General features: G+C 43.4%; 1 protein-coding gene across 1 annotated transcript; it reads right to left on the bottom strand.

Annotated features, from left to right (window-relative positions):
• Positions 1-7,914: 7,914 nt before the first annotated feature.
• Positions 7,915-16,977, bottom strand: LOC125466518 (trypsin-3-like). Its single transcript, XM_059655591.1, has 6 exons — positions 16,935-16,977; positions 16,052-16,202; positions 15,789-15,930; positions 13,036-13,302; positions 9,288-9,393; positions 7,915-8,078 (listed from the first exon to the last, which is right to left on the bottom strand). The coding sequence occupies exons 1-6, from the start codon at positions 16,975-16,977 to the stop codon at positions 7,915-7,917; spliced, it is 873 nt and encodes a 290-aa protein (XP_059511574.1).
• Positions 16,978-17,780: the final 803 nt, after the last annotated feature.

The following is a 17,780-nucleotide window of genomic DNA, read 5'->3' as shown; positions in this document are numbered from 1 at the left end:
CTTCAGGAATGGCGGAGGGGGAAGGGAGCTCAGAAGTAGAGAGAGGAGGGGAGCGGCTGGGGAAGGTAGGTGGGATGGTGATAGGTAAGTGCAGATAGGCAGTGGTGGGGATTAGTCAGTGAGGTGGGAGGAGCGGATAGGTGGGAGAGAAGATGGACAGGTTGTGTCAGGTCAGGGTGGCAGGGATGAGAGGGAGGGTTGGACATGGGATGAGGATGGGCCTGTGGTCTTTTTTTGAAGAATCATGGGAGTTGCTGTTCTTGTTTTCTTCATTAATCCTCTGTCACCAAATCACCCATGAGTGTTTTTTGCCTCGATTAACTATCATCAGTAAGTTACTCACATTTTCTAGTTGGTTAATTTATACACCCCATTAGGGGCAATGCAAACCATCAAAGGGGAGGGAGATATCATGAGAGCAGGAAGATGCTCCTGTGCTTCACTGCTTTTATCACCATGCCCATTCTACAAACTGCCTTGTCTTCCTTACTAACATATTAATGAGCTGGTTTGAGCTCTAAGTGTTTGAATGTACTTGTTGGGCTGTTGTTCAGCAGCTCTCTATGACTGAGGTAAGTCTGAGGCCTAGATCATGGTGAAAGCCCAGACCAGATTAGCCTGTATCCACTGGAGTTTGAAGGAGTCAAAGATGATTTAATTGAAACATGTACCAACTTGAGGGGACTTGGCCAGGTTTGAGACATATAAAATAATCAGAGGGTTAGACAGGGTGGATAGGGAGAGCCTTTTTTCCAAGGATGGTGATGGCGAGCACGAGGGGGCATAGCTTTAAACTGAGGGGTGAAAGATATAGGACAGATGTCAGAGGTAGTTTCTTTACTCAGAGAGTAGTAAGGGAATGGAACGCTTTGCCTGCAACAGTAGTAGATTCGCCAACTTTAGGTACATTTAAGTCGTCATTGGATAAGCATATGGACGTACATGGAATAGTGTAGGTTAGATGGGCTTGAGATCGGTATGACAGGTCGGCACAACATCGAGGGCTGAAGGGCCTGTACTGTGCTGTAATGTTCTATATGTTCTATATGTGGAAAGGATATTTCCTGTTGTAAGCTGGCATGGTGGCATGTTGGCACAGTGGTTAGCACTGCTGCCTCACAACACTGGGGACCCTCAGGTGACTCTCAATGTGGAGTTTTCACATTCTCCCCATGTCTGTATGGGTTTCCTCTGGGTGCTCCAGTTTTCTCTCAAAGATGAGCAGATTAGATGGACTAGTCATGGGAGATATGGGAGTTACAGGGATAGGATAGGAGGCTAGGTCTGGGTGGGCTGCTCTTTAGAGCGTTAATGTAGATGATTTGGGCCAAATGGCCTCTTTCTGCACTGTAGGGATTCAATGATTCTTGTGGAAGAATCTAGAATTAGGGGTCATGATTTAAAAATAACAACATTTAGGACAGAGATGAGGTAACTTTTTTTTCTCTCAGATGTTTGAGAGTCTTGAAATTCCCTTTCTCAAAAGACATGTGTGAAATTTTTAAATATTTTTAAGTCAGAGAGAGATAGATTCTGATTACGAAGGGGTTGAAACATTATCGGAAATATGCAGGAGTATGGAGTTGTGTTAAGATCAGACCAACCATGTTTTTATTGAGTGGCAGAATAGGCTCAAAGGGCAGACTGACCTCGTCTTGTTCTTTGTGGGTATGTTTATGTTTGTCTGACTCAGTGTCAATGTGGAGCATGGTCGTAGACTGTGCAGAAAGTCCACAAAAGCTTCATTCAAGACCCAATATTTAATCTGGATTAAAGTGACTTCCCATCTTCGGCTGGAGTTGCTGAGTAGTACTCAGAAATTGACTCCGCAGAGGAATTCTCAGATAAATTGTTTATGACATTTTATTCCTGGAATTCCATCAAGGCACCACACTCACCACCTGGTCAAGACATTATCTTCAAAAGGCAAATGTTCTTTTGCACAACTTCCCTATCTCAAGCGAATCCTGCAGCTCTCACCTGGAGAGTTTCCACATTGCAAGACGCCTGTGTGTGGAGTTACATTTAAGGGGAATCACAATAGGCACACGTAGAAAGAGGAGCTGATAGGGTGAGATGAGGATGAATGTGCAGTGTAAACACTGACGAATTGGGTCAAATTGCTTGTTTGTATCCTGTAAAGACACTATAATATCCTTGAGGTCTTTCCAGAGGGAGGAGGGTAACTTCTTCAAGGTAGGCATCCTTCGAAGAGGCTTCACAGTGGGGTTAAAATTGTTACAGAGATAGTAGGAAATGCTGATGCTGGAGAATCTGAGATGACAAGGTGTAGAACTGGATGAGCACAGCAGGCCAAGCAGCATCAGAGGAGCAGGAAGGCTGACGTTTCAGGTCTAGACCAATCCTTCATCGTGTATCAGTAGCTGGTTGTGTACTGCTGGTGCTATGAGTTCTACTCCAACAAAGTTCACACTCCCTAGCACACTCTGAGTGACTCCCTGGTAGCAAAAATAAATTTATAATACCAGAGAAACACACAATATTTACTGTTAAATTAGCATCTTCTTGACTCAGGAATATAAATACAAAATTCATCAAGAGTCTGGCCATGGAATACGAACATCTAACTGGGACTTGTTTTTCTATGGAGTTGAAAAGGCAGCTTTTAATCAGATGGGCTCAATATTGTTGTTGGAATAAACTTTTGAAAGCTGCCTATTATAACTTAAGTATTCCTCATTAAGTAGAACAATTTCCTAACTCACAGACTTGTTATTAATTTGTCTGACACTATATTTAATATATTTTCATTCAAATCCAGTGTGTTTCTGTTTCTGGTGCAAAGAATATGTTTTTGAACCATAAATTGCAGCAAATAACTGTCCCCAGCCCCATTGCATCGTATTTATTTCATTCTGCCATTTCTTCCATCCTTTCCATTCTATCCCCATCCCTCACAAAACCTCTCCCCTGCTAGTGGCTCTTTATTGTTCTCTCCCCCACGCACCACCGCCCCCCCCCCCACCCCCCCCCCCCCCCCGCCCCGCACCAACCACTGGCAGCCACAAAAACAGCATGCTGTCAATCTCCTCTCAAGCTGCACTTGCCTCTGTGTAAGCCAGGCACTGCCAAGAAAAACCTACCAGCAGACTCACACTTACCAATCAGAATACTGGGGTCTGGAAACAAACTGAGGAATTTGATCCCAGATGAAGGGTTGATTTTGCATTACAGGATGAGGCTGGCTCTTTGTGGAGAGCATAAAGAGCTCCTGGAGCAGGGATCCCAGAGTTGAAGCTGACACTGAATAGTTGGGATCATGTGATGTGGTTATAATGCAGTGTTTGTATTGATGCAGTAGGATTACTTAACAGGCTAGTGATCTGTTAGTCACACTAAAGCCCATACATATCAGTCCACTGTACATTTAAATATTGCACTAGCCCTTTTTTTGCAGTCTCCCTCTATTTAGACAATCCAAGTCAATAACTTCCAATTTACTGGATAGGCTGGGAATGTTTTAAACTTAGGCTTCCTGTATAGAGTAAAACTTTTGTGCCCCTGGGCTATCACAAAATTAAAGTTGTATTGGCAGTGTGCAGGGGCAGCTGTCAACATCAGTGGTCTGTTGGCTATACATCACAATATAAAATTTCAGTCCATGCTCAGACCTTTGTACAGAAAGGAATTTATTATCCCTGCATTTATATATGCAGGTTCTAATTAGTTAATCTTGGCATTTCGGTGAATGTAGGTACTGCCATCTGTCAGTGATTAATATGAGGATCTCACTTGCCTCCCATCCATTTAATTCTCTAATTCTCGGAACCACATTTCCATTAGAGCTTCTCGATGTTTTTCTTGGTCCCTACAGCCACGAGATAGTTTTATCTGAATGATTGGGGATGATTTTCTGAGCAGGCAAATGTGAATATTTTATCTACTGCAATTGTTAGGTGTTATCACCTTCATCGATCTGGGCCAATTGTACAACACTGATTCCTTTAATTATCAGAAATAGATTTGATTTATGGAAAACAACTTTCCATTCCTGGTCTATTTTCAAATAATAGATCTTGTCAATAATTGATCCATGCAGAACCACACAGGGAGAACACATTTGTGAGTCTGTTCTTACATGGTGTTTGTGAATCCAGATACCAGTTTGATTCAGTGCCTTTGACAAAGAAGGGAAGATAGGAGGAAAACACACTAAAACCAGGTTATCCTGAATGCCTGGGATTTATATTCAAAACAAACTCTTGCAAACTAATTGAACAGAATGGAAAATACAACAGTTTGTAACAAGTAATTATTCCATTCACACACTTGGTGCTTTAATTTGAGCAAAACTACTGTAATTGAAGCAAATGCAAATAGACAAACAGAAAAAGTGTTACATTTGTGTAGTCATTATCTTAGAACATATATGAATTATTATAAAGAACAAATATTTTGAACAAGGGTAAATGAATCCAAAAAAACTGTCTCCTCATGACAGACAACGAGTTGTATACTATGTCTTCCAGTTATGGAAGATCTTTGTTGTTTTTGTTTAGGTCACGGTTCATAATAATTTGGTCACAATCCTAACATATTGCTCAAGCTACATTCTCAGTAGCTGTGGGATACAATGTGATCCTGCTGTCCAACACGCCACATAAATCCTTTTTTGTTTTAGTCAAACCAATTGAACAGCCAGAACCTGAGCACGTCAATGAGAAGAAGCTGGAGCACTATTTGGAATTTATAGTAAAAAAATCAGATTTTAACATGTCTTTAGGGGTGAGGATAGCTGGTCTTCTAGTAGCTTTTACTGGAGGATTGTAGAAATGGAAGAAATGGTTAACATCCTCCAGCTAGGCCTGATACTGGAGAATGAGCCTGGCCATGTGATTGAAGTTTTAATGGGGGACATTTTCAGGAATAGTGACCATAATCCAGGTAGACAACATCCGATGCCCTACCCTCACCAATCAGCTTTGTCTCTTCCTCGAAAAACTCAATCAGATTCGTGAGGCACGACCTCCTCAGCACAAAGTCATGCTGCCTACCATAACTTTTAAGTTACTTATAAATAAGAGTAATCCTTAGATGAAAGTACTAAATTAGGGGAAGGCTACCTATGACAGTATTAGGCAGGAATTGGAGAATGTAGCTTGGGGACAGCTGTTTGAAGGTAAATCCAAATCTGGCATGTGTGAACCTTTTAAAGGCCAGGTGATTAGAGTTCAGAACCAGACATTCCTGTGGAAATGAATGATAAAGATAGCAAGATTCAGGAACCTTGGAAGACAAGAGAAGTTGAGAGATTAGTCAAAAAGTGAAAAGAGGCATACACGAGGTTTAGGAAACTGAAGACAGGCAGACCCCTCAAACAATACAAAGATAGCAGGAAAGAACTTAAACAAGGAGTGAGGAGGGCTAAAAAGGGGTCATAAAATGTCTTTGGCATCCAGGATTAAGGAAAATCCAAAGGTGTTTTATACACACTATATGGAGCAAGAGAGTACCTAGGGAAAGAGTAAGTCCACTCAAGGACAAAGGAGGGAATTTATACATGGAGCTGGAGGAAGTGGCTGAGGTTCTTACTCAGTACTTTACATCAAAATTCAGATATGAGAAGGACATGATGGATGATGAGTTTAGAAAAGGGTTTGTTGATATTCTGGGGCATATCAATATAAAAAAGGAGGGGTTGGGTGTTTTTAAGAATCTGATGGGATCTATCCCAGAATGCTGAGGGAGGCAGGTGAGGAAATTGCTGGGATCTAGTACGAAATCTTTGTATCTCCTTTAGTCACAGGAAAGGTCTCAGAGGATCTGAGAATAGCCAACATTGTTCCTTTGCTTAAGAAGGGCAATAGGGATAGTGATAGAAATTATAGGCCAGAGAACCTTACTTCAGTGGTAGGAAAATTATTGGAGAAGATTCCTAGAGACAGGATTTACTCACATTTGGAAAGTTATGGTAGGCAGCATGACTTTGTGCTGAGGAGGTTGTGCCTCACAAATCTGATAGAGTTTTTCGAGGAAGTGACAAAGCTGATTGGTGAGGGTAGGGCATTGGATGTTGTCTACATGAACTTTAGCAGGGCTTTTGATGAGTCACCTCAAGGCAGGCTGATACAAAAGATGAAGCCACACTGAATCAGTGGTGAGCTGGCGAGATGAATACAGAACTGGCTTAATCATAGCAGGATAATAAAATGTGAGGCTGGATGAACACAGCAGGCCAAGCAGCATCTCCTGAGATGCTGCTTGGCCTGCTGTGTTCATCCAGCCTCACATTTTATTATCTTGGAATTCTCCAGCATCTTCAGTTCCCATTATCTCTAATCATAGCAGGATATATTTTTCTGACTGGAGATTTGTGACCAGTGGTGTTCCACAGGTATCAGCACTGGGGTCCCTGTTGTTTGTAATATGCAAATATGATTTGGAAGAGAATGTAAGTTGCTTGATTAGAAAGTTTATGGATGACACAATGATTGGGGGAACTATGATAGAGGAGGATTGACAGAGGATACTGCAGGATATAGATAGTTTGGAAAATTGGGCAGAGAAATGGCAGATGGACTTTAATCTGGACAAACATGAGGTGATGCATTTTGGAAGATCTAATGCAGGAGGGAAGTACACAGATCCCTTAGAAGCATCAACATATAGAAGGATCTAGGAGTACAAGCTCACAGTGCCCTGAAAGTGGCAACACTAGGGCATAAGGTGCTTGAGAAGGATTATAACATGCTTGCCTTCATCGGGGTCAGGGCATTGAGTATAAGATTGGCAAGTTGTGTTTTAGCTGTACAGAACTTTACTTAGGCCGCCTTTGGAATAGTGTGTACAATTCAGGCTGCCTAACTACCAGAAGGAGGTGGAAACTTTGGAGAAGACATAGAAATTGTTCACCAGGATGTTGCCTGATGTGGAGGGTATTAGCTGTGAGGAGAGATTGGTCAAACTCAGTTTGTTTTCACTTGAACATCGAAGGATGAGGAGCGACCTAATAGAAGTTTGCAGAATTATGACAGACTTGGATAAAATGGATAGCCTGAGTCCTTTTCTCAGGATAGAAATGCCAATTACTTGGGGGACATAGTTTTAATATAAAAGGGGAAAAGTTTAAAGGAGATGTGAGAGGCAAGTTTTGTTTAGACAGAGGGTAGTAATTGCCTGGAATGTACTGTGTGAGGAGATGGTGGATGTTGATACAATAACAACATTTAAGAGGCATCTGGACAGATATGTGTGTCTACAGAGAATAGTGGGTTATGTAATATGTAGATGCAAAAGGTTTTTAATTTAGAAAGACATCATGTGTCAGCACAGCCTTGGTGGGTTGAAGGGCCTGTCCCTGTGCTGTGCTGTTCTGTTCTTTGTTTAGCTGTCAGCTGAGATGAATTTGTAGTTTTAAGTTAGTTACAGAGATCTATGTGTTGCAAGTTGCACTGTTAATGTCACTGGATTAAATTGTGTTATTTAGAATCATATTTACCGGGAAAATTCCTATTTCCAGGGAACAGCTCACGGAAAAGAGTAGGTCTGCAGCTTGTAATTGGTTGTTGTTACAGTGAATGAATGGACACTCCGGGATGTGTCCCACATTTCTCCTAACTACATGTTCTGTGACAGTCACTGCCATTTGCCATAGCCAAGCATTGAATTATTCAATGATAGTGATTGTGTCCAAACTGATCTTATCTCAACGGTAATGGGAACTGGAATAAGTGATAGCATGTGTCTCTAAGTGCAGCACAGGGTTGAGTAGAGATTATGTTGGGAAATCCTCAAGAGGCTCTCTGACTTAATTACTGATTATCAAAAATGCTATTTGCCTATTTTTGACACATTAGAAGTCTAGTTTGGCTGTACTTCATGTGACAAGGCTGTGTTTGCTTTATTGTTTCCGATTGTTGGCTGGAGATTTTGTCATTTCTTATTGTGATTGGACTATAACTGCATTCGTGATTGTTGTCCCTGTTTGAGGAAGATATCGAGGGGAGACTTGTCTTCCCCTGCATGGATCTCAGAGTGGGATTTGGGTGGCTGGGGAGGGGTGAGCAGGAAGTAGCCAAAATGCTGAAGCTCCAGCTGTTTTTGGGAGCCAAACAAGGCTTAAATTGTAAGGGGCACTTATTAATTATGGAAGCAGAAGCTTAACCAGTTCGCCGGACTGATTCCCAGGATGGCAGGACTAACATATGAAGAAAGACTGAGCTTGTACTCTCTGGAATTTAGAAAAATGAGGAGGGATCTCATAAAAAAACATATAAAATCCTGATGGTATTGAACAGGCTAGGTGTAGAAAGAATGTTTCCATTGTGGGAGTCCAAAATTAGGCATCACAGTCTAAGAGTAACGGGTAAGCCATTCAGGACTGAGATGAGGAGACATTTCTTCACTCAGGTAGCTGTGAACCTGTGGAATTCTAATCCACGAAAACTGTTGGGGTCAGTTTGTTAGATATATTCAAGAGGGAGGTGGACATGGCCCTTTGGCTAAAGGGATCAAGTGGTATGGAGAGAAATTGGAAGTGGGATACTGAAACTGCATGATCGGCCATGAACATATTGAATGATGGTACAGATTTGAAGGGACGAATGGCCTACTCCTGCAGCTTTAGTCTATGTTCCTATGTTTAAGGATAAGCATGATTAATTAATGGGCCACAAGGTTAACCCAGGGTCCAGCAGAGCAAAGTGTGAAACCAAAGATCAGGAATACTGCAGCCCAGGGTGGGGAGTTTGGAGAGGATAAGTATTAAATGCGTGAGATCAGTGCAGCGAGCCACTCTGAGGAGAACACACTGGGAAGAATAGGAGAAACAAAGCAGCCCAATGAAAGACAAAATGAAGGATGTGGAGTCAGCTGATACAAGAAACAAGCAGAAAACAGCAAAGGAGCGAGTTCATAATGTATATCATTGGATTATGTCATCAAGGCTGGCCAGCTCTTTCCCAATGGTTTGTCATCAATCTTTCACTAAAGAATCGTCTCTTGAACCTACACAAACCGATTGATCTTTCTATAAATTCCTACTGAACGATTTTTCAGAGTGATTAACTCCTTTGAAATCAAATCAATGTTTGTTATAAGTTGAAGATTAATGATTGTGTATTCAATTACAGAAGTATTTGAAAATGGTTGAATAATTGATAATTGGCCTCAAAACAACAAAATGCTGAAGTATTCTGTAGAATTAACATTAGCAAAAGTCTAATTGGGTGGCAACTATAGTACTTTTATGACTAAGCAGCAGCGGTAAATGGTAGATAATTCTCAAAACCTTGCTATTTTAGTTTGAATCCAATTTATGTACTTGCCCACTCTTGTATATACACCTGGGTATTTGTAATGTGCACAGCTAATTCCCCAGGATACAATTCCTTCAATGACTCCATTACAAATCAGTGGTCCTCCAGAATCACCCTGTCAGGAAGGAAATAAGAAAAGGACAACCAATCAAGAGCTATTGAGAATTTTAGTTTGACAGTGTCAAATACCTGTAGTATTTCACAGCAAAGCAAATACAGTCCTCAAGTGAAAGGGAATTAGAGCAGGTAAATAAGCCACAGGGATTCAGAGAGGATTGAATTTAAAGTCACACAGTTTGTTGTTTTGTTTGATACAGTTCCAGCTGCTGTGGAAGCTTTGGAATTGAATGTAAACCTGATGTAATGTGATTAAACCTTCCAGGCAGTAGCATTACTGCAGCAAATAATTCAAAGCAAATAGATGTAATCTTCTCATTGTTTGCCTACTAATATTTTATGAACATTACATATATGTATGGTAAGGATTAAGCAAAATGTACTTTCTATTTAGCATTAATTTAATACTTAAAAAGATTCCCAGTTTTATTTTCTTCTTGTTTCTGGACATAATGGACATAGCATCTCTTAGGTGTATTATCCTAGTGGCCTGTCCTTCATGTATAAGCTTATACAGTGAATGTTGGCAGACAGTTTAGCTACAAATACCACAAATACCAGGAGATTCTTCATTTAACATTTTTTTTAAACAGCCCCTTTGGACATACTGCAACAGACTCCTACAGCAGCTGATACTTCAGCCTAGGCTTTTTAACCCAGAGGCAGGGACACTGCCATTGCACCACAAGACTCTTTAGGATTTGATATTCAATGCCCACAAATACAGTTATTTTGGTTAACAATAGAAATCTGGGTCATTTTCCCTTTCTAGCATATGGGTACTGAGTTGATTGTATTGTTCTAAAACTAAACGCTTTAGTTCAGTTGAGGCAATGGCTGAAACCGGAGAGCTCCAGGCCTGTAAAACTTTCAGATAACAGGCCATAGCATGCTTTCCTGATGAGGAATTTGTAGTGTGCATCCAAAATCCACACAACTTATCATATGTTAAGATAATAAAATGTGAGGCTGGATGAACACAGCAGGCCAAGCAGCATCTCAGGAGCACAAAAGCTGACATTTCGGGCCTAGACCCTTCATCAGAGAGGGGGATGGGGAGAGGGAACTGGAATAAATAGGGAGAGAGGGGGAGGCGGACCGAAGATGGAGAGTAAAGAAGATAGGTGGAGAGAGTATAGGTGGGGAGGTAGGGAGGGGATAGGTCAGTCCAGGGAAGACGGACAGGTCAAGCAGGTGGGATGAGGTTAGTAGGTAGATGGGGGTGCGGCTTGGGGTGGGAGGAAGGGATGGGTGAGAGGAAGAACAGGTTAGGGAGGCAGAGACAGGTTGGACTGGTTTTGGGATGCAGTGGGTGGGGGGGAAGAGCTGGGCTGGTTGTGTGGTGCAGTGGGGGGAGGGGATGAACTGGGCTGGTTTTGGGATGCAGTAGGGGAAGGGAAGATTTTGAAACTGGTGAAGTCCACATTGATACCATATGGCTGCAGGGTTCCCAGGCGGAATATGAGTTGCTGTTCCTGCAACCTTCGGGTGGCATCATTGTGGCAGTGCAGGAGGCCCATGATGGACATGTCATCTAGAGAATGGGAGGGGGAGTGGAAATGGTTTGCGACTGGGAGGTGCAGTTGTTTGTTGCGAACTGAGCGGAGGTGTTCTGCAAAGCGGTCCCCAAGCCTCCGCTTGGTTTCCCCAATGTAGAGGAAGCCGCACCGGGTACAGTGGATGCAGTATACCACATTGGCAGATGTGCAGGTGAACCTCTGCTTAATGTGGAATGTCATCTTGGGGCCTGGGATAGGGGTGAGGGAGGAGGTGTGGGGGCAAGTGTAGCATTTCCTGCGGTTGCAGGGCAGTGTGGAGCGAACAAGGGAGTCACGGAGAGAGTGGTCTCTCCGGAAAGCAGACAGGGGTAGGGATGGAAAAATGTCTTGGGTGGTGGGGTCGGATTGTAAATGGCGGAAGTGTCGGAGGATGATGCGTTGTATCCGGAGGTTGGTAGGGTGGTGTGTGAGAACGAGGGGGATCCTCTTAGGGTGGTTGTGGCGGGGGCGGGGTGTGAGGGATGTGTTGCGGGAAATACGGGAGACGCAGTCAAGGGCATTCTTGATCACTGTGGGGGGAAAGTTGCAGTCCTTAAAGAACTTGGACATCTGGGATGTGCGGGAGTGGAATGTCTTATCGTGGGAGCAGATGCGGCAGAGGCGGAGGAATTGGGAATAGGGGATGGAATTTTTGCAGGAGGGTGGGTGGGAGGAGGTGTATTCTAGGTAGCTGTGGGAGTCGGTTGGCTTGAAATGGACATCAGTTACAAGCTGGTTGCCTGAGATGGAGACTGAGAGGTCCAGGAAGGTGAGGGATGTGCTGGAGATGGCCCAGGTGAACTGAAGGTTGGGGTGGAAGGTGTTGGTGAAGTGGATGAACTGTTCGAGCTCCTCTGGGGAGCAAGAGGCGGCGCCGATACAGTCATCAATGTACTGGAGGAAGAGGCGGGGTTTGGGGCCTGTGTAGGTGCGGAAGAGGGACTGTTCCACGTAACCTACCTGCCTCTTTGTAGGTTACACTCTCTCCGTGACTCCCTTGTTCACTCCACACTGCCCTCCAACCCCACCACACCTGGCACCTTCCCCTGCAACCGCAGGAAATGCTACACTTGCCCCCATACCTCCTCCCTCACCCCTATCCCAGGCCCCAAGATGACATTCCACATTAAGCAGAGGTTCACCTGCACATCTGCCAATGTGGTATACTGCATCCACTGTACCCGGTGTGGCTTCCTCTACATTGGGGAAACCAAGCAGAGGCTTGGGGACCGCTTTGCAGAACACCTCCGCTCAGTTCGCAACAAACAACTGCACCTCCCAGTCGCAAACCATTTCCACTCCCCCTCCCATTCTCTAGATGACATGTCCATCATGGGCCTCCTGCACTGCCACAATGATGCCACCCGAAGGTTGCAGGAACAGCAACTCATATTCCGCCTGGGAACCCTGCAGCCATATGGTATCAATGTGGACTTCACCAGTTTCAAAATCTCCCCTTCCCCTACTGCATCCCTAAACCAGCCCAGTTCGTCTCCTCCCCCCACTGCACCACACAACCAGCCCAGCTCTTCCCCCCCAACCCACTGCATCCCAAAACCAGTCCAACCTGTCTCTGCCTCCCTAACCTGTTCTTCCTCTCACCCATCCCTTCCTCCCACCCCAAGCCGCACCCCCATCTACCTACTAACCTCATCCCACCTCCTTGACCTGTCCATCTTCCCTGGACTGACCTATCCCCTCCCTACCTCCCCACCTATACTCTCTCCACCTATCTTCTTTACTCTCCATCTTCGGTCCACCTCCCCCTCTCTCCCTATTTATTCCAGTTCCCTCTCCCCAACCCCCTCTCTGATGAAGGGTCTAGGCCCGAAATGTCAGCCTTTGTGCTCCTGAGATGCTGCTTGGCCTGCTGTGTTCATCCAGCCTCACATTTTATTATCTTGGAATTCTCCAGCATCTGCAGTTCCCATTATCTCTTATTATATGTTAACTTGTTGAATCCCAAAATCATCCTGATTAAATTTATAATGAAAATTACAGCTTTAATTTGAATTACTAGTTTACAAATAGTTCTAGATGGAATATTATTGTGAACAGAGGTAATTAGGAGGTTAAATATAAAGAATTACAATTAGCCATACCTGACAAGAATCCTTGCCTCCTGTACTATATCCCGCACAGATCATGTAGGGACGCACTCTTCCACTGTATGAAGAACGTCTATTGCACTTGTAGCGAGGAATGATTGGAACCTTGACAGCCATAAGTACATCAGATAGACTATAACTGTAAACGGTGGTGACTCCCCAGCCAGAGACTGTACATAGGGTATTTTCAGGAACCATTTCATCAGTAGATGGAATTGCTACAAAGTTGATGTATGCATTCTGTTTTGCAGGCGTTTTCAACTGATAAAACAGAAGTGTTACCTTTGATACATACACAACAGATTTGCTCAAATGTTGGTCTGCAATATCAAACTAATTTGGGGTTGTAACGATAGTATGTATCATTGGCAACTGTTTGAAGAGTAGTGACCTATTTTGACGTATCTCCTATTGTGACCCACTTGAACAAACCTCTATGATTAGATTAGATTAGATCAGATTCCCTACAGTGTGGAAACAGGCCCTTCGACCCAACAAGTCCACACCGCCCCTTGAAGCATCCCACCCAGACACATTCCCCTATAACTCACACACCCCTGAACACTACGGGCAATCTAGCATGGCCAATCCACCTAGCCTGCACATCTTTGGACTGTGGGAGGAAACCGGAGCACCCAGAGGAAACCCACGCAGACACAGGGAGAATGTGCAAACTTCACACAGACACCCGAGGCCGGAATTGAACCTGGGTCCCTGGTACTGTGAGGCTGCAGTGCTAACCACTGAGTCACCGTGCCCCCCCCAAGGAGTAGTCATTTTAGATGCTTCGTAACATATTCCTTGACACTTCCTTGGTATTTAAAAATGGCACACTGTCTCCGACAAAAGTTTTCCTTCTGCTGCTTGGGAATAATTTTGTAGAATATCAGGGCAGCAATGTTTACTTCCTATTCACCCTTCATCAATAAATGTTTCTTTTCTCATCAAAATCCTTACACATGCATTCGGTCCACACAAAAAAGTCTCAACAAGCATTTTTTTCCTTGGTGTGTACCCACCATTGCACCCTTTTTGAACCTCATTATGATACTTGGCAAATACACAGCATGGAAATGGGCCATTTGCTCCAAAAGTGTATGCCAAACAGTTTTGAGGCTGTTGGTAGCAATTGAAATGTAACTGTGAACATACATAAGATCATTTATCATTTTATCAACAATAACATCTGAATGGAAATTTTCACTTTTAGTGTTGTTATGTGTAATAACAAGACCAAATCATTCCCACTGATGTACAGAACAAATGTCATTTTCAGCAGCATGATAATTTGAAATTGTAATTTTCTTTTCCAATTTTGAATTGGTTAAGCCAATTCCAACAAAGTTTGGGTGAGCTCAGAGATACAGTCTTGCAGAAATAAAGCTGGCATTGGGACATGGAGGAGAACCCTCAGTAGATGGAGTTCTGCCTCTGTTAGAATGTTGAAAAAAAGTCCAAAGTATGGGGTCATTTCTTTTGCCTGTTGCCTACAGTCTCACTGAGATTTCCAACTGGATCTGGGCTACTGAGGAAATTCCACCAGATATGGTCTTGATTCCAGATGCAGATGTGATAGGGCCTGAGAACAAAAGTAAATATGACTGTGCCTCACATCAGGAAGAAATTAAGGAGCTGCCAGTATGATGAAGAAAAGTTTATAATGATGTAGTATGTTCTGTGACCACAGGAAGAGGTCTGAATCTGAAAGTACTTTACAGCCAAAGAAGTGATTCTGAAGTGTAAAAGTACAACTATCAATGTATATGTGGCAGGCTCCCACAACAACAAAATGAATGGCCAGATCAATGACCACTGGGGAAATCAGACCCCTCCTCCAGATTTCCAGCACAAATCAAACTATGGAAGTCTAGCACATCCTGAGAGGGAGTTCAGGCTTTGATTTGACACCTCATCCAAAAGGCAACATCTGAGTGGTCTTGACAAGGTGGACGTGGAAGAGACATTCCTTTTGTGGGACAGTTCAGAGCTAGGGGTCACTGATGTAAAATTAGGGCTCACCCTTTTAGGGCAGAGATGAAGGGAAATTTTTTTTCTCAGAGGGTTGTGTGCCTTTGGAACTCCAGAAGAGAGTGGGGTCAGTGAATATTTTGAAAGTGGAATTTGATAGAAGAATCACGGGTTATTTGGGTAAAGGAAAATATGGAAGTAAAAACACAAACAGATTGACTATACTCTTATTGAGCAGGCTTGGGGCACGAAATGACTTACTTCTGTTGCTCATTTGTATGTTCAGGAAGTGCAGTACTCCTTTAGTATTCTGTCAGAGTATCAGTGTTGAAGTGGGTCTTGAACCTACTGTGCTTCATCTTATAGGCCTGAGTGCCACTAACTGAGCCACAGCTAACAGATGAATCTCCTTCTTTCTGGCATAGGATTTGACCTCTGGCAAAAGGCAGACACCAAAGCTGTATCAATGCAAGCCCTGGGTTACCTGTATCAATGGTTTAAAAGATTTACCCTTGGGACTCATTCAAGGGAAAATAAAACAGAAGCTGAAGTTTTATTCCTGCTGAATGTCAAAGGGATGTTGCAGAACTTCCACACTTGGCAATTTAAGCTGGAATGTCAGTCTGACTCAGTGTTACAGTGAGGTGACCACTTGCTCTCAGAACTGTCTCATGTTTTGAGACGTCAGATTTTAAAACACAATTTTACCTGCTAATGTAAACACACCAACACTGTCCCAATGACACTTGCTGTTTATTGTTATACTTCACACAACTTACTTTCATCAGCATGATGTCGTGCCTGAATGTTGCAGGTTGGTAGAAAGGAAACAGTATAAGTTTGATCACTCTGTAGAACTGTTCATTGCCATCTGACCTGGAAAGGCTATGTTCACCCAAAACAACTGTAATGAGATATGGACTGGAACAGAAGAACAACCACATGAAGAGTCGTGAATTTATATTTGATTTTTAAAGCATTTTATATAATTTACTTGTTATTTTAAAACAGACATTGTAACTTATATTTATAAGGAACCTACGGTTTCACACAATGAGCTGCTGACAGGATCCACCTGGGGTTAATTAAAGTCCCACTGCAGTAATGTACTGATCTTATCTGTAAGGAGGCTTGATACGGGATAGAGTGAGGGAAAACTTCAGATCCTCCAATGATCCTGTCTTCAACTAGACCTGAGAAATTAAATTAAATGTATTTTTAAAAATTTAGATCTGAATTTTTGTTTCCAGGTTGGGGAGTTGGGTGATTCCCAGCTCCACAAACCCTCCCAGGAAAACATGCCCTGGAAGTGTGGACTTTTCTTCTGAGAGTGGCATGAAAATGGGAGTCAGTTCAGTCAAACCCAGGACAAGCAGAGGGGCTGCTGGGTGCACAGGCTGACTGTGCAAACTGCCAGTCGCATTTCTCCATCATTATAAAAAAAATAGTCTTAAACCCTTAACCCTCCCACCCCCAGATCTCCACACACTCAACATCTCATGCAAATCAGCCCCAGTCACTCCATTCATCCCCATTGTCCCTTACAGCTCCATGTCACCTGAGTGCCAACACATGTCGGCCCAAGTCCCCACACCCACTGTCCTTTGTCCTTACGTACTCAATGTAAACCCAGCCACCATGGACAGACCTCAGGGCCTATGCTGAAATTCAGTGCTGCTTTTAAGTGACTTTTGATTAATTCCTTTTATGACTCCCAGTTTGAGTTCCGCCAGGGCCACTCAGCTCCTGACCTCATTACAGCCTTGGTCCAAACATGGACAAAAGAGCTGAATTCCAGAGGTGAGGTGAGAGTGACAGCCCTTGATTTCAAGGCTGCATTCGACTGAGTGTGGCATCAAGGAGCCTGAGCAAAACTGGAATCAATGGGTATCGGGGGATGAACTCTCCGGTGGTTGGAGCCATACCTGGCAAGTAAGAAGATGGTTTTGGTTGTTGGAGGTCAATCATCTCAGCTCCAGGACATCTCTGCAGGAGTTCCCCAGAGTAGTGTCCTTGGCCCTACCATCTTCAGTTGCTTCATCAAAGACTTTCCCTCCATCATAATGTCAGAAGTGGGGATGTTCGGCAATGATTGCACAATGTTCAGCTCCTCAGATACTGAAGCAGCCCGTGGTCAAATGCAACAAGATGTGGACAGTATCCAGGCTTGGGCTGACAAGTAACAAGTAATATTCGTGCCACACAAATGCCAGGACTTGAACATCACGAATAAGAGACAATCTAACCATCACCCCATGGCATTCAACAGTATTACCATCACTGAATCCCTACTGGCAACATCCTGGGGTTTTCCATTGACCAGAAACACAACTGGACTCATTACATAAACACTATGGCTGTAAGTGTAGATCAGGGGTTAGGAATACTGCGGCGAGTAACTCACCTCCTGACTCCTCAAAGCCTGTTCTCCAGCTACAAGGCACAAGTCAAGAGTGTGATGGATTACTCCCCACTTTACTGGATGGGCGCAGCCCCAACAACACTCAGGAAGTTCGGCACCATCAGGAATAGGCAGCCCGCTTGACTGGCTCTACATCCACAAGCATCCACTCCCTCCACCACCAAAATAATTATTAACCTCTCATTCTCTGATGCTGATCCCATAAATGTTGAGAAAATGAAGCAATTACAAACTGATCATTTCATTTTTGCTTGTTGCTTTTCAATTTGATTGCACAGTGTTGTCAAATTTGAGGACATTGTACTGAAACAGTGGCTGGCATCAGTAATAGTTCAGTCCAGCCCATTGG

This window comes from Stegostoma tigrinum, chromosome 28 (genome assembly GCF_030684315.1).
Source record: "Stegostoma tigrinum isolate sSteTig4 chromosome 28, sSteTig4.hap1, whole genome shotgun sequence".
NCBI classification, from domain to species: Eukaryota; Metazoa; Chordata; class Chondrichthyes; order Orectolobiformes; family Stegostomatidae; genus Stegostoma; species Stegostoma tigrinum.
The sequence above is the reverse complement of the archived record's forward strand: the minus strand, read 5'-3'. Positions and strand labels throughout refer to the sequence as shown.

Bases quoted from the DNA above. Each gene is read 5' to 3' on its own strand.
- LOC125466518 (XM_059655591.1), bottom strand. From the start codon at position 16,977: ATGATTGACCTCCAACAACCAAAACCATCTTCTTACTTGCCAG. The intron at 16,203-16,934 runs GTATGGCTCCAA...TTAATTTCTCAG, and splicing joins ACCATCTTCTTACTTGCCAG to GTCTAGTTGAAGACAGGATC. The intron at 9,394-13,035 runs GTATGGCTAATT...CCTTCCTGACAG, and splicing joins GAGGCAAGGATTCTTGTCAG to GGTGATTCTGGAGGACCACT.